This window comes from Rhipicephalus microplus, chromosome 3 (genome assembly GCF_043290135.1).
Source record: "Rhipicephalus microplus isolate Deutch F79 chromosome 3, USDA_Rmic, whole genome shotgun sequence".
In the NCBI taxonomy this organism is placed as follows: Eukaryota; Metazoa; Arthropoda; class Arachnida; order Ixodida; family Ixodidae; genus Rhipicephalus; species Rhipicephalus microplus.
In genome coordinates, this window is record NC_134702.1 from 226991263 (window position 1) to 227007750 (window position 16488).

The 16488-nt window shown below is 44.4% G+C and overlaps 1 protein-coding gene across 2 annotated transcripts in view; it reads right to left on the bottom strand.

Annotated features, from left to right (window-relative positions):
• Positions 1-16488, bottom strand: part of LOC142804145 (cytochrome P450 2J6-like) — a 94775-nt gene that overhangs the window by 72964 nt on the left and 5323 nt on the right. Inside the window, exons 2-3 of one of the 2 annotated variants that reach the window (XM_075890748.1) lie at positions 7939-8233; positions 4367-4494 (exon numbers count right to left, since the gene is read on the bottom strand). In XM_075890748.1, coding sequence (XP_075746863.1) covers positions 4367-4494; positions 7939-8153 — 343 coding nt within the window. In that variant the 5' untranslated portion in view covers positions 8154-8233. The remainder of the gene's footprint in view (positions 1-4366; positions 4495-7938; positions 8234-16488) is intronic. The other variant, XM_075890749.1, reaches the window with a different exon arrangement.

Below are 16488 nucleotides of genomic sequence, written 5' to 3' on the forward strand. Positions count from 1 at the left end.
AGCTGACGACCAGATATATCGCCAAACAGGTTGCGTATCTTTTCTTTGAAGAGATCCCAGCTCGTTATGGCGGCTTCGTGGCTCTCAAACCATGTTCGGGAGTGCCGTCCAGGTAGAAAAGCACATTGGCGAGCATGAGCGTGGGATCCCAGCGGTGAGTTGCACTGACGAGCTTGTACCGGTTCAGCCAAGTGTCAAGATCGTTCGTACCATCACTGGAGAAAGTTCCGGGATCCCGGAGGTGCGGGAGTGTGACGTAGGCGGTGGCTTAGACTCATGAGGGCGGCGTAGAGGAAGTCCCAGCAGTCGAAGCAATCGAAAGGTCGCCGATGGTGTGACCGCTGCGCGAATCCATCGAGGTACGGGGGTCATCCACCTCCGCCATTAATGTTACGAGTAACTTGTTTAATAATCTATTTACAGCGCACCGAACTCGACGAGAAAGATGGCGCCAGTCCAGCATCAAACAAAAACTCACTTCGTCCTCCTCCTTCATGCAGCCGTGTTTAGCGGCTGTTATGTATCAATATTATAGCAAAGCATACCATGGTTCACTTGGACGTCAATCAATTACCTAATGACTGTCAGCATGAATGTAGAAGCGGCAAGTCCACAGCGACACAGTTGATTCAAACGATTCGTGATTTCAGTTTTGCTATAGACGAACGCAAACAGGTTAATGCAATTTGCATCGATTTCGCTAAAGCTTATGATGTTGTCAACCACACTAAGCTGCTTTCTAAAGTGAGGAAAAATGAGATTCAGGGATGAAATTATAAATTGGATTGGCGCATACTTGAGTAACCACAAGCAAGTGGCGAGGATTGATGGTTGTCTTTCAGCTACGCTAGATGTGTTTTCTGGTGTGCCTTAAGGGTCCGTTCTTGGACCGCTGTTTTTTTTTTATTGTACATAAACGTTATAAGTATTATTCTAAAGCCACCTGTTAAGATGAAACTTTATGCTGATGATTGATTTATATGCCTGTAAGCTGTACTGATAATAAGCTTCAGTTAAACAGCCCCGCCGCGGTGGTCTAGTGGCTAAGGTACTCGGCTGCTGATCCGCAGGTCGCGGGATTGCATCCCGGCTGCGGCGGCTGCATTTTCGATGGAAGTGGAAATGTTCTAGGCCCGTTTGCTCAGATTTGGGTGCACGTTAAAGAACCTCAGATGGTCGAAGTTTTCGGAGCCCTCCACTACGGCGTCTCTCATAATCATATGGTGGTTTTGGGACGTTAAACTTCACATATCAATCAATCAGCTTGAGTTGAAAAGTGCCTTGAAAATTTGGAATTTTGGTGTCGCGAATGGGATATGCAGATTCACCTAAAACAACTTATGCACAAATTACCAATAAAAATGTTCTCAAATTTTAGTACAGCATCGGGAGCAGCACCCTCTGTGAAACAACATATTTTAAAAAATAGGGGTGACAATTACGAACATCTTAACTTGGCACGGTAATATTGAATCAGCTTGTTCTCAGTCATTTAAAAAACTGTTATCGTCGAGCGAAGTTGCGTAAAACTACGAAACACGTTAAGCTGCTTGCATACAAAACATATATTAGACATAGACTGGAGTACGCCTCCGTGGTTTGGAGCCCTCACCAAGAGCACTTAATTACCAAGTTAGAACGTATTCAGAGGCGCGCCGTACGTTTTGTGCCCTCTAGATATAGAAGGCGGGATTCAGCAACTGACATGCTCAACTCAAGCAATTTAGAACCACTGGAAATTCGAAGACAAAAACGAAAACTTAAAGTGTTATATTGTGTAATGCAAGGGACATTAAAAATACCTTAGGACGAGTACATACGCCATCCCGGAAAACGAAGCGCCAGATTAAATCATGATGCCCCCATTAAACATTTCAACGCTCGCATTGACATTTCTCGGTGCCCATTTTTTCCGGATGCTATCGAACAATGGAATCATTTACCCCATCATGTTGCTAATAGTACCGATGTGCAATGTTTTGACAAAGTAATTGATGCTTATTTTGGTCGTGGTTGAATTGAACTACTGCCAATTTCGGTATCTTATGTGCATTGCTATTTGAGTGCCAGTTGCTTCGGTTGTCTGTTTGTACTTACTATTGTACTCCCCCTCTGTTATGACCCTCAAGCGAGGGTTGACAGCATAAATAAATAAATAAATAAATAAATAAATAAATAAATAAATAAATAAATAAATAAATAAATAAATAAATAAATAAACGAATAAATAAATAAATAAATAAACATCATGCTTTTTTGTTTTGGCTCCTAAGACTCCTGCAGTTGGATGATTTACTGGGCAATGGTATTTCACTCTTATAAAAAGTGCACAATCAGGCTAATTGTAAATAGCACGATTTCCAATAGAGTTAAATTCATCTGTACGTAAGGGATTTCTGCTCTTGCTTTTGCTTTTTTAAATTTATTGAAATCAATATGTTCAATCGTGCTTCTAAATTCAAGCATAAAAGGCTACCAATATGATGCTGAGGAAGTTAAAGTTCTAGCCTATGCAGATGGCAATGCCTTTTTTTTTTTGCATTGATAAACCAAGCGTTCGAAAAGCAGTCAACACTACGTTTTTGTGAAGTCACTGGCGCCGGCGTAATTTTTGATAAAAATAGAGAGTTATGGCTAGATATGTGGGCCCAAGCTCTTTCGGTATTCTCAGATGTACTTTGGAATGCGACCCCTATGAGATACCTTGGTGTGGCTCTAGATAACTACCATAACAGTGGCCTACACTGGACCGCTGCGATAACCACGATCCGCGAAAAGGTGGCAACATGGCACAGACGAGAGTTTTTCACTTTTGCGAGATCAAAAGCGTGCAATATATTCCTTGCGTCAAAGCTTATTTATATTCTGCAGGTGTTGCCCTGCACTCGTGTGCACATTCATACCTTTCCTAAGATATTGGCCTGATTGATTGATTGATATGTGGGGTTTAATGTCCCAAAACCACCATATGATTATGAGAGACGCCGTAGTGGAGGGCTCCAGAAATTTCGACTACCTGGGGTCCTTTAACGTGCACCCAAATCTCAGCACACGGGCATACAACATTTCCGCCTCCATTGGAAATGCAGCCGCCGCAGCCGGGATTCGAACCCGCAACCTGCGAGCCTGCAGCCGAGTACCTTAGCCACTAGACCGCCGCGGCGGTGCCGGCCCATTACTGATTCTCATGCAGGAATTCTTTGCTTTAGTGGGATACGATGTTATTTTAAGAGTGAAGCTTCTAAAGCAGTGAGTCTGTACATGCTTGTCTCTCTTGGTATGTGACCGCCTAGTTGTTCTATGACTCGCTCATCAGGTGCAGACAAACGAACGAATGGACAGACAGGCAGACAGACAGACAAACGGACGGAAGGAAGGACGGAGGATTTACGGTTTATCAATAAAACCACCCGAAGCTCCATCCCACTCATCATAATTCACTCCGTCGATATGCTGTGACTTTATGCGCTTTCCATCTTTCTAAATGTTCTTGTTCTGACAATTCAAGCAGGAGTGTTTCCGAGACGACTCAGGGTGAGGCGTTTCTTGATCAATCACGTGAAGGAGAAATGGGAACATTACCAAATGTCGCGATACGGACAAGTTGGTAAAAGGGGTGCTTTTCAGGTAGCTCAAGCAGAATGTCACCGCTAAGCTTTTAGTAACCTTGTATCCTGGGCTAAAGGCTTCAGTCCGAGATTCGACAACCACGAATGAGGAGATTGGTCTGGCTTGTTATTCTGAATTTTCACCGTTTAGCGTGGCACTTCAAAAAAAAAATAGTCTGGGTTGGCTGAAACATGCAAGGTCATCGCTGCCTCCCCTCTTTAGACGTAGATAATCAAGCAGACAAGGAAAGCCAGGCGTTCCCATATTAATTTTGGTTTTTCGGCAGCGACCGCCACAACGCACCATGGAGACATATAAGGGTACGCCGAAGCACATAAGAGCTTAAGGCTGCAGATGCAAGCCGTGCATTAACACTGTAATCAAATATAACTACTCAAGGTTGAGTAACTACACAAGGTTAAAACTTGCCGCCACAAACAACTGGAAATAAAGGAAAGACAAAAGTAGACAGACAAGAAACAAAGTGGGAGAAAAAGACGAAAATGTAGGCAGAGACTGAAAAAGGCGACAGCCGATCTGCCCTGGGTGGGTCAATAAGGGGCACCGTCTACGTGAAGCCGGGACCAAAGGTGTGTGCTGCCTCTGCCGGGAGGTCTTAAAGGTCCAAACATCCGGCGTCGGCTCAAGCCCGAAGATCCCAATTTCCCCGGACACGGCTAGGCGCGGGAGTTCGTCATGCGCCTCACTTGCTATGGCCTAAGCGGAATAATTCTCATTATATTGCGTATATACATACCTTGCGAATGTTCATTCACATTAAAAGGGAATTGCGGTGGACGGTTGAGTAGAGCATCATGTGAGAGAGCCTCCTTCGCTGAATGGAAATCGCATAAGAACACCACGTACTGACTTCCAACGTGAAACCTGCACAAATGAGTTTTTATATGCAAAATGCACCAGTCGAATTTCCATAATCTGCAAGAAACAATACTGTGAAGAAGCAATACTCATTGAGGAAAAAAAATCACGGCATATCCACGAGGTGAATGACGCCATGTGGGTTGAAGCGAACAGACGGACATACGCACGCGCGGACCGACAGGTGCACGTTTCGCCCTACTGATTATCATTTACTCCGTGAATATGCTGTGACACCATTTTTATTGACATGCAGTGGGCTACTATGACAACAAGGGACATAAGACCCACGACATAAGGGACTTCGCCCCATAAAAATCCTGGAGGTCGGCCAGTTTAATAGACATTTTTTTCCTATACCTTTTTCTGTTTTCTGGATTTTTCACTTCCTAACATTTTACAATCAGACAACTATTACAGTAATGGAATGTTAGCATTTTTCGACTTATTCGTCCATCTATATTTACTCATTATATTGGCGTTTCCTTAGTAATAATGTTAGCTGTAATTTCACATTCCGAAACCACAATGTGATTAAGAGAAACGCTGTAGTGAGAGATTTCGAAAATGTTGACTTGTTAGGTTTCGTTAACTGCCACCAGGTGGTCGAGGTTTCCGGAGCACCCTGTTACGGTGTGTTTAATAATTATGTGGTTTGTTCATACGGCAAGGGTTTTAGTGCAGGTGAGAAAAGTCACCACCATGTGTCGTATATATGTTGAAACCTTGTATCATAAGCAAGAGTGGAGCTGAATGGTATGTATTGTTTCTACTTCTTTCATTCTTTGTCTTGTTCTGTCTGTCTCTCATATTTTCTTTCTATCCGTTCTTTTTACAGCAACTATTTTCAGTTTGCTATTGTGGAGGGTTACACGAGAAGTAATTATAATGATTCACTAAGCGCTTGCTTCGTCCTCATCTTCTTTGTTCTCACACCATCTGGCTCAACGTTTACGACGTTTGATGCGCTAACTATGACGGGCGAGTCTGTCCCATTTCTAAAGGTCTCGTAACGTCTCCCAACAACTTGTCAACGGACTGAAAATCCCGTATATTATATACGCTTGTCGCGGGACTGTATTTACTTAATGAGACTAGTCGCGTCACAAAAAAGCGTGTATACCGTAACATTGAGTCGCCTCAATAAAACCGCGTAACAGCACCGAACAAGTATAGAGTTGGTTCCCTGGGATCACGTAACATAGCGCAATGGATAGTCACAGACTTCAAATCGCAACACTACGTAGGAGCCTGTCGCGTGACATGCTCCCGTCAGAACCATGTGACAAGCTCGTAGTGCGGGGGACAGACCAAAAGAGGAGAGTAGAATATTGCAGTGTCCCTAGCGAGAGCTTGGCATCACTATAGCAAAACTGAGTGAAGTCAAACACTAGCATCGCTGTATGCTTCAGCCTTACGCCACTAGTGCAAGCTGCAGAACTTTTTTCATTTCTTTCTTTCCTTCCCGTTTTTCGCTCTTCTCTCGCTATCTTTCATTGCTTCTACACAATTCTCTTTCTGCCTTGTTTTGTGTTTTTTCTCTGTCTTTCGCTGTCTTCCTATAACTATACGTCTTTGCTCTATTCTTTTTTCCTGCCGCTTTCTTCCTATGTTTCCTGTATCCCTACCTCTCTACCTCTTTTTTTTTCCGCAAGCGTTTCATGTGTTCCACATTGCCGAGCAAATCTTCCGTTTAACGCACGCAACGGCTGCGTACTGTGTAGCAAGGCCTGCACCATTCCTCTAGCACATACCCACTTTAGCGGCCTTTCACGACGGAACGTAATTTACCGATAGTTTAAAAAGCATCACTGTTACAAGGAATTTTTATAGCTAAGGCATACGCTTGTTATCTCCGAAGGGAAGGTGAACAATTACTAATCAACCGAGAACAGGTTCGTCAGAATGGCACTAGGAGGCGAACTCAAGTATATTGACGTATAAACACGAAACTACGTCAGTAAGGATTGACTCAGCGCTACAGACCAATACGAAAGAACACAGAGTGCCCCGGACGAGCGCAAGTTTTCTTCATCATCAATTATTTATTTCTATTTCAGTATTTATTCTTTGAAAACATCCCATTCTCACATAAATTTAAGATGTCTTGATGTGGTACAAAACCAGGAATATTCTCTTTTGCTAGTATTTTAATATTCTTTTTTTAATCTTCCCGATTCTTGGCAGATTCCTCAAGATAGGTGTGGGCGAGAAATTCAGGATATACATCTAGGAGCACATTGCCTTGCTTGAGTGTTTGCGTGTAGCGCTGCGTCAATAATGTAAGCATTCTTACTAGCCCAACATTCCATTCTACAACGTCAGTAATCAGGGCTACGAAGATATACGGTACTACATCTGAAAGGAGGAGCTCTTTTTGTGACGAAATATGCACCGAAGTATCTTAAAGAGGCACTGGAAAGCAGAGAACAATGATGTAAGTAGGCAAACAAAAAACAGTGTACTAAGCTGCATTAACTGAGAGGGTGTCTGGTTGCACTAGTGAATACCAAAATGTTTCACTCGATGTCTTTGAAGATTTCTTTGAAGAAACTTTGAACGCAAATTAAGACAGAAACAAACTGGGAAGCAACGACACGAGAGCTTAACGATTTTCAGCTATTAAGTGTCGCTCCTAATAAGCAAGGAGTTAGAAGTAGATGTGGCGTGAGAGTGCCTGGTATTGCACCTAAGACGGTGCGCATGCGCAGTGGTAGACGCGCTTCTATTGGTATATAGGTCAAATCTTGCCTAATAGAGCTTTCAGCTGATAGTAGCGCTGGTGTTCTTCCCTCCCTCTTTTTCTCTGTCATAGTTCGCACTCGACGTTTCTTAAAATGTACATGTAGCAAGTAGCTCGTCTTTTGTTCTTACTCAGGATATTTTCCCCTATTGCAGGATTCAAGGGGTAGCACGTTACTTTCCCTCTTGGACGCGCAAGCGTAAGTGTTGCATGAGTGAAATCGCCTTTGTGGCCGGCATTTCAGAAGGAAGGTCTTGGGTCTTAAATCAGCTAGTTCGTTTCCTCTTGGTAAAAAGAGGGACTAAAAAAGGCACAGACCTACAGGACATGCTCGAATTCCGCAAAACCACCAACAACCTCAAAGTGGACAATCCGGGCTTGAAAACCATGAGGTGAGTTATTTTTGCGCCAAACGTTTGTCTATAAAGTCCTATTCATGAACATACGCTACTACACTTTGATTGTTTCCTGAGTGAGCGAATTCTCCAATGAAGACAGTAAGATACTTCTAAAGACTAGTTTTCCATGTGGGATGTCTCGCACTCCCACTCCTTTCCGTGATCAAAGTGAGGCCCTTTACGTTGCACGTATTCTCTTGCTAGGCGCAAAATAACCATGTGCCTGCACGACGTATTCCATCCAGGCCTTTCCTATAGATCAATCGCCAAGTGAATGTAAATGGCATTAAAATTATATTGTATACGCACCCAAAAACACCACCGTACTTGCTCCGGAGAGTTTCGAGACAATAATGATTTCGCGGCATATAAGGCAGGTAGCCAAGCACTGGCACGCCGAAAGGACCTGGCGGGAGGCTGCTTCGTAGACATCTCCTTAGCATGACCCACAGGTACTGCACCAGGAGTGCTACAGCTCCCACCATCAAGCTTGTGATGGCGCACTCGCGAAGAAAATACTGCATGCTGTGTTCCAGATGTCCTTTGCCCGGAGCGTACTCTCAGTACTGTGCATCCAGGGTGGCTGTGAATCCACCTGGTAGCGCTGTAATGATAGGAGAGGCGTGTATGAATGTTGTGACATTCATTAAAAAGTCCTCCCCAAGCGAGCGGGGCTGCAGCAGCAGAAACCTTATGACAATCATTTACCGTGATAATATATATTGCTGGAACCCTGAGATTCCGTCACGCACATAAAACGACTGGAAAACAAAACAAAACAAAACATGATGTTTACCTTTGTCATAGAAATCAGCGTAACATGATGGCAAAACACTTCCTTGCAGTAGCACTTGAATGTTTTTCATAAAATGTTATGAGTGGTCTTGCGCAATGTCTTTTGGTGTTTGGATGCTATGAGCAGTGTCCACGAACCAGAGGGTTCAGCAGTGCTCGCAGTGGCCTGGTCTAAGTTCACTGATATTGGCCTTTATGAGGTGCACCGAAAATAGGCGTGCGCATACATTCCCCCTCAAGCAGGTCCATGATCATAGCTACCTAAAGTCTTTCTTAGGTAGCTTTACTATAATCTGCTTACTGATTCAGTCATGCAGAGAGGGACACACGTTTTGCGCCGACCCCGTCCCATCATTGATTTGTTTCTGCGCTAGGATTCGCGTTATGGCGCTGCAATCATATTGGAAAATTTAACAGCACCTATAGACCTTTTAAAAAACGCCTTCTGGGCGCCGCCATAGTCCTCTGTGGGCTGCGCGAATTGGTATGGCCCCTCAAAAGTGCACTGAAAAGGTTGAGCCCTTAGCCTTTGTTCTCCCGCGTGCAGCCCATCATGGTGGTGTTTATTTTGCCTCCTGTGAAAAGGTGTATAGCGCCACTTAACGTGGATGCGCCTACGTTGACGCTTGGTACTGAACATTCATCTAGAAGAACAACGTCTATGATTATTGAATGAACAGATACTCGTGATAGCTGTAGCCAACTGTCACTGCGTAATCAAAGTGGTGAGACCACTAGAAGAGCAGAGCTGACTGAACGCATACCTTGGGCTAAGATTGGCATGCCGCAGCATGTTCAAGACCAGACTAAGGAGAAACGCGACACGCGTAGAATCTATCCAGTAGCTACGCCATGGTGAGTGTAGGCGTGCAACGCTGTGTTACAGCCAGTAGTGGAGGCAGGTGCGCGTCGCCGAGCTATTTTTGGTACGCATACATGCTATGAGCGAGGCCAAGTTCACCACCTCGCGGCGCCCAAGGCGTTGACAAAGCTGCACTTCACCCGTAAGAAACGCACCGAAGTTTACGGACGCGCAAAAATCACACGTTGCAGGAGGTAATTGCTGAGGCCTCAGTAATATTTTATTATTTCATCGCCCAACAAAAGCAATGTGAGAGGTAAGTGCGAGATCCAGAATGCGTGTTCATTAAGTGCGGTGAGTTTCTTTGGAACAAGGTTACGAGGGTAACCAGGCAAAAAAGCCGTCAAACAGAAGCATGGGGCACACGAATAAAAGAATAAACAGTCACAGTGGAAATTAAGAAAAATTATCTAACAAGATTTCAAGTATGTAACCATGGGGAAGTCGACAGCGTGCCCGGGTGCTGCTTTTGCAGACCAAAAAGGGATGGGCTTTCTTTCTTGGCGGCGGAACTTTCTTATTTTCAAATTTGTCAGGCAATTTTTTTCTACGTCGTTTCCGTTGTGAAAATGCGCCCCTAATCTATTGGTGTACCCGGGCATAAAACATTTTTGTTGTAAAACGGCCCATATTTAGCTAGGTCAAGTAAACCTAGTTATCACGAACCAAACAGATGATTTGCCTTGTTTCGGAAAGGCTACACGGTGTTTTATAAAAAATTGGGGCCACTGCGAATCTTTTCGTGCACCTACTTCTTCACATTTCTTAATGCTGGCAAAGGTCCTTATATGGGGCTTACGCTTAGTAGTGTACTCATGAATACCTAAGTCGTTTCACGTTTATAAGCTTATGAATATGTCCACTTCTGGACGAGTCTTCCTGGTGACCTGCAAGACACGTTGTCTGGCCACGAAATTTCTCAATGTCGTGCCAGCTTTTTCTCTTCGCGCTTCCCATCTCTTCGTATTCATTCTATTGATTTAATAACAGTGCACGTTTTCCGTTCTTACGACGCTACCTGGAGAGGTTCACTTTTGCTTTAAGATGCGGTAACTTGCTGGCCGCTCTTCACCTTTTAATGTTCCTCGTCTTTCATAGTTGGGCCTTTCAACCTTCATATAATTCTTCAGATTTCATTGTTCTCCAGGCAGCCGCCTCATATGTTAGAAGTGGCTAAATACAATCACTCTGCAACTGGTGCTTTCCTGGTTGTTAGAAGCTACCGTGTGCGATCATTCATGTGGTGGTAGATATCCCAGGAAGTATGAAGAGTACTAACAAGATAATTAGCAAAAATTAAAATAAAAATATCAATTTATTAGGCCATACTTGGAATTAGAGGTAACTGTTCATTAGAGTTCGAAGTTCATTAGTTTCGGGAATTGCGTTGAAAACATGTTTATTTCTCATTACTTCAATAAAGTCTTCACTGAAATGAGTTTAGGAAAAATTGCGGGACCCTCGAGCGAAAATTTGACTTTAAGAGTTAAACGAGATAATATTCTGTTCCTAGTTGGTACTTCAAAACAGTGTATGAAATCTTGAACTTGCTATGCATTCACTACGAGGCCTTAAGAAAACAGGCACAGTAAGGGGTGTGCCTATCGTAAAGGGTGACTGGCATTAAACTATGAAGTCATTATGATAATCCCACGATGGCATTGCATGCTTGTATCCCGCAATATTACTGCAATATTTAATGTAGTGTGAAGCATGTGTACCTGACGCATGTGTTTGTGAAGAATAGACGTTACTTTCCCTGCATTTCCAAGCAGATGAAGTTATTCGCACTGTATTCACGAGTAGAGGCGTGCCTCTGTGGTAGAACACCCGCTTTCTACGCAAACGATCCGGGTGAGATCTCCACTTTGACCCAGAATTTTTTAAGATTGCACTTTTCTCGGCTGTTCAGTTACGCAACGATGCTTTTTGGCGCACAGCCAACGACACCGACACCGACTCAAATTTCTGCAAAACAAGCTAGCACTATCACGTTAAAAAAAAAGCCAGACGTGCGCACAATGCGCAGCACATTCAAATCGAAATCTGGGAGAGTGGCCTTTCAGAGACTTAAAAAAAATTCAGGACAACTGCTCTAAGCGCACTTGCGGGGTGCCCACTACGCCATAAATCACCATGGCCTGTGTGTAAGCATTCACTATGATATCCTTCGTCATTCTTCGAAGAAGCGTGGTATCTGCTACGTACTTGCAAGAAAATCTGTGCAATGTTTGATACTGTGGCTGAAGATCTTGAAATATGACAAGCTTGAGTAATCGATGTTACAGCACTTGACCCATTAGATACGCAATTCGCATTGTTTGAAGCTTGTTTGTTCTTAGACTGTTCTAAAACACTTTATTAGTCATGTTAACACGAGTTATTTTCCGAAATCAAGCCTGCCTAGGATCCGTTTGCAACAGAGTTTCGAACACTGACATGGAATTGAGAGGCACGCCTAGCTACCACAGACAACGAGGTCCGTCTTCCGAGAAGAGGCTGCGCAAGTGCATAGTGTTGCTGAAACTTTTGACCCCGTTCCAGAGTGGCTTCCTCTTCTGGACACTTTGTGTTTGCCTGACTTCTGATGAATTATGTTGTACGTAGTTCACGATTGCTTGTGTTCATTCCATGCATTAAAAAACACCGATGTGGGTCAGTGGAAGAACGCTGCGCTTGCACTGAGGGGACCCGGGTTCCAATTCCATTGGGACGTTGCTAATTTCGCGGTATAGTGTTTATGGGCACTGGCGGTAGCGGCAGCAGACAAGCATATGGCGCACACAACAGTTGTGATTTCATAAGAACTTTCCCCGTAAAAGTTTAAAACTTTTTTGGGTAACCATAAAACGACAAAAAGAAAGTGTTACGTGCACATGCGTTATTTCTGATAAGCACTAAGCAAACTCCTAAAAACAGCGCTAAAACTTCTGAAAATTAGTAGACTTCATTTGCATCTCGTGGCAACGCCGACATAAACTTCTGCGTTATTAGCATCACATGGAAACAGGCATTGCGGATAGTCACAATTGATCCTGTACATTCATCTCACCGCGCACGCTTTTCAGATGCCGCTGTTTCATCATCATGCGAGGTGGAACGGCAAAATTGCAAACCCTCCTCCTTCAAGGCGATTACTGGCTCTAGAGTAATCGCCTTCAAGGTGGAGGGGGTCGCCGTCTTCCCGCTGGTTCCATATCAGAAGCGAATGGTTGTTTTGCTCGCCGCGAGATGACGCGAAAACAGACCGGTTGCTCTCGCTCCTGCTTGAACGAGCTGCCAGCCACTGGAGCGCGCAGGCCACGTGTTCCTGTGTTACCTTTAAGAGAAATTGACTCTGCAACTAGCAAGCTCTCCATTTTTCTGGGCTCTGACAAATTGGTCGGGCATTTTTTTTTTTGCTATGGCCCGATGTTTCACGTCTAGCGCCTGTTGAGTCCCTGACGACAAACGGCCCCTGAATAGCAAAAGCAGAGATTTGAGCTGGCCTTGCTTGTGCTTTGGGAGGCCCAGCTTGACGTTGAAATATTTTCTGAGATATTCATTTCTCGAAACAGATTCGGCAGCATCGGAAAAAAGCGAAATGCGCCCACAAATGCGTCGATGTAGGCGACCGTCGTACCAATGGCAAATTCGTGGTTGAGTTTTGTCAGCAATACCTTCACGTTGCCATCGCGCAACTCGGCGATGCCTTTTGCCATACAAAGATGACGGTTCACAAACAGATATTACCCGATGACGTCTTCGAAGTCTGCAATGTTTTCGGTGTAGACAGTAATAATGAAGCAGGAGTAAGCCAGTGCCTTGACTATCTCTTCTGTCACGTTGAGGGCGTCGTTCCCCGGCGTCGTCTCCATGGAGGCTGTATTTTTACTTCGAAGCCGCGCAGGCCTATCTGGTGGTACTGGCAGTGGTGGTATGTGTGACAGAGTTGGCAGTCGTCAGGGGCCAGCGAAAATCTGTCTTCCTCAGATGGCAACGCTGGCCAGCAAGTAGGTGGTATGTCGTCGGTGGTGTTGATATCTGGTGATGAAAATGTGGTTGTGCGACTTGTTAACGAGGATGTTGAGGTAGAGCGCAGCGTCAGGCTTCGGCAGCGCACCTTATAGTTTAGAATCGCAGCTGCGTTGTCTTCTATGATGATGGCAGCGATCAACGCAATTTGAGGCTCGCACAGCGGGAACATGCTGTGAAATTCTTCGCGCTTTATGGTTCTTATGGTCGCATGCAGCTCATCAGAGCAGTGTGGTTGAATTTCTTCATAGCCTAGCGTAGTACGGTAGTTAAATTGCCGTGTGCGCATTTCTAGGGTACTTTTCATAGCTGTCGCTTCCTAGACAAGTTATTGGACGCTGTTCGGTGGGTTCCGCATCGTTCCCGCGAAAGGATCGTCCTTAACGTTTCGCATTTCTTTGTGCTCAGGCATTTCGGAGCCACCGGAGTGGAAACGTTTATTCACGTCTTCCGTAAACGCGCCACGTTTTGATTTGGCAGCTGCACGCGGGTACCGAGGAAAGCTTCAGCTGTCTCCTTGTGGACCAACCACACTTGCAAAAGGGGTGGGTAACCTGGCGGAAAATACGTCCCACGTTTGAGGTTTTGCCCTTGGTTCGCGAGCAAAGTCTGACTGGTGTCTTCTAAACAGAACAAACATGCGCAAGGATGTCATCATTGCTTCAGCGATCGAAAGTGGCAAGTGGCCAACCAATCGTATCCTTCTAGCCAGCTTTCGATTCTTTGACTGAGGATTTGCGGAACGTTTGCGGCTCTTTAAGCTACCGGAGCACGATTGTTGCAGGCTGTGCGGAAGGGGGGGCGGGCTCATCGTGCCAGCGGTGAAGTCAAACTCTTGCCATACCTGATGTTTTCCGAAAGAAGCCAGTGTTCCGGCTGTAGTCCCTGCTGCCTGCGACTGGTTCGACATTGGGGGTTGCCTTCTGCGTCGTCTTGGCGGCTTGCGCTTGGTTAACTGCTTGACGGGGGCGTCGGAAAGATGAATGAGCAACACCTCGACGAGATATCAAGTGTTTGTGACGCTGACGAAGGCAGCAACCAATATATTCAACATAAAATTGTTTATTTGGCCGATCTTATGGCCGGTGAACGGAAAGTTGAATTACAGCAATACACGATGACACTGATAGCACCGACGAGAGCGTGAGGCTGCCGATCAACTGCTCTGTGGTGAGGTGCGCCGGCATTTGTATATGCGGCAGTGAACATTCGAGCCCTGTCACTTGAGGCTCCGTCTGGTCGATCATTCTCTCCGCTGTCTGCGTTTGTGGGTTCAGGCTTACCAGATGATACTGAAATTATCTGGAATGTTCTCAGGCATTCTGGCGTGGGTTGCGTAAGGTTGCATTAACAACACGTGCAAATGGCCGGCAGCGTAAAACATGAAAAAGGGGCGCGGGAGGCAATGTAATCGAAAGATCAAATTGAATTGTCTCGCACCCTACTTTGCCATGCAGTCACCCACGAGTTATTTGTCTCCTTGCATGGCTGTATCCGGTGCGATCAACGAATTTCGCTTCATTTTGCGCGTTTACTACTGCGCAAGCCGAAGTATTAGGGTCTGGCCGACAGGCTCGACATCCTGATAAATTCCACTCTGAGTGCTTCCTAAAGCACGAAACGCGTGATTTACGAAAAATCAAGGAACCAAGTGACATCGCCTGTAAGAATGGTAGTTAAGGTGCTAATGAAACAAGTGAAAAAGGCGCCGGATGATTTCCTTCCAACGTACGAGTTTTTCGCAGAGATGATGTATGACTCAAGTAAAACGGGGAGCCCACATACACTTTTCTCATTTATATATATATATATATATATATATATATATATATATATATATATATATATATATATATATATATGCAAAAAAGAGACGACGAAACTTTCACGGAATGAAGCGTCTTTACTTGACGTTTTCAGCTGGTGGACCAGCCTCCGTCAGAGTAATTACTCCGATGAAGGCTGGCCCGCCAGCTAAAAACGTTAAATAATGACGCTTCCGTGATAGTTTCGTCGTCTCTTTCTTGCATACAATACGTCGGGTCCAGCGTGAATGACGTTAAAAATCTGGTGTATATATATATATATATATATATATATATATATATATATATATATATATATATATATATATATATGCCAAAAAGCAATTGAAATGATACTTTTAGCACGTTTTGGCAGAGATAAATGCAATGCATAAATTAGCTCGCACGACACACGGCAAGTATTGGAAATGAAGGCCACATGTGTTGAATATTGGGCGAGTTGGTTCGTCATACTTGAGCTAGAACAGTGAAATACAGGAAAGAAGCAATGACCAAGCAGTCTAACATAAAATGATAGAACTGAGCTTTATTGGCAAATAGCGTCAAGTATATGGAATTGTGGGATCATACGAGGAACACCCGAACGTATCGCCAGGATTAGACAACACCATCACAACGTCACATGCAAATAATCATAGATGGTTCACCTGAAAAATAGGTACATAAGATGATGATTTGTGGGGTTTAACGTCCCAAAACCACGATATGATTATGAGAGACGCCGTAGGAGAGGGCTCCGGAAATTTCGACCACCTGGGGTTTTTTAACGCGCACCCATTACCGAACACACGGGCCTTATTAAGTGCATAAGTGTTGTCTGTAAGTGCAAGGAGCTTAGCCTTGACGTGGCCTTCAATGATAAGGCAACGGAGGTTGATTTTCCACTGCGAGTAATCGTGATAGAGCGAGGGACACAGCAAGAAAACTTTGCATTATTGCTACAGGAAAAGCTAAACGTGCTTATCATTGATGATGTTTTTGTAATAAGAAATTTGGGTAGATTGATTAACTCTTTTAAACAGGAAGAGAGCGGCTTAACAGCTTTTCTTGTCCACATGAAAGATCTATACGACTGTGTACAGCGTAGAAGGTTGTTACAGTTTGTTGACGATAATATTACTGATTTAGTGCTGTAGCATTCCAGAATCTCACGAGTGCACAATATAACCTCTTCGGTCCTAAATCTAGTCAGCTGCGCGTGGCGTGTGGGCGCTGATGAGTTCGTTGCGAGATGCAGATCAAATTACCCTCACCTTTATTTTTTCTCTTCTCCAATCTTATCCTTCCTATGTCTTTTATACCCCAATCTAGTGCCGACCTGTTGAGGTGTCCTCGCAAAGAGACAGTAACGGGTCGGCACTT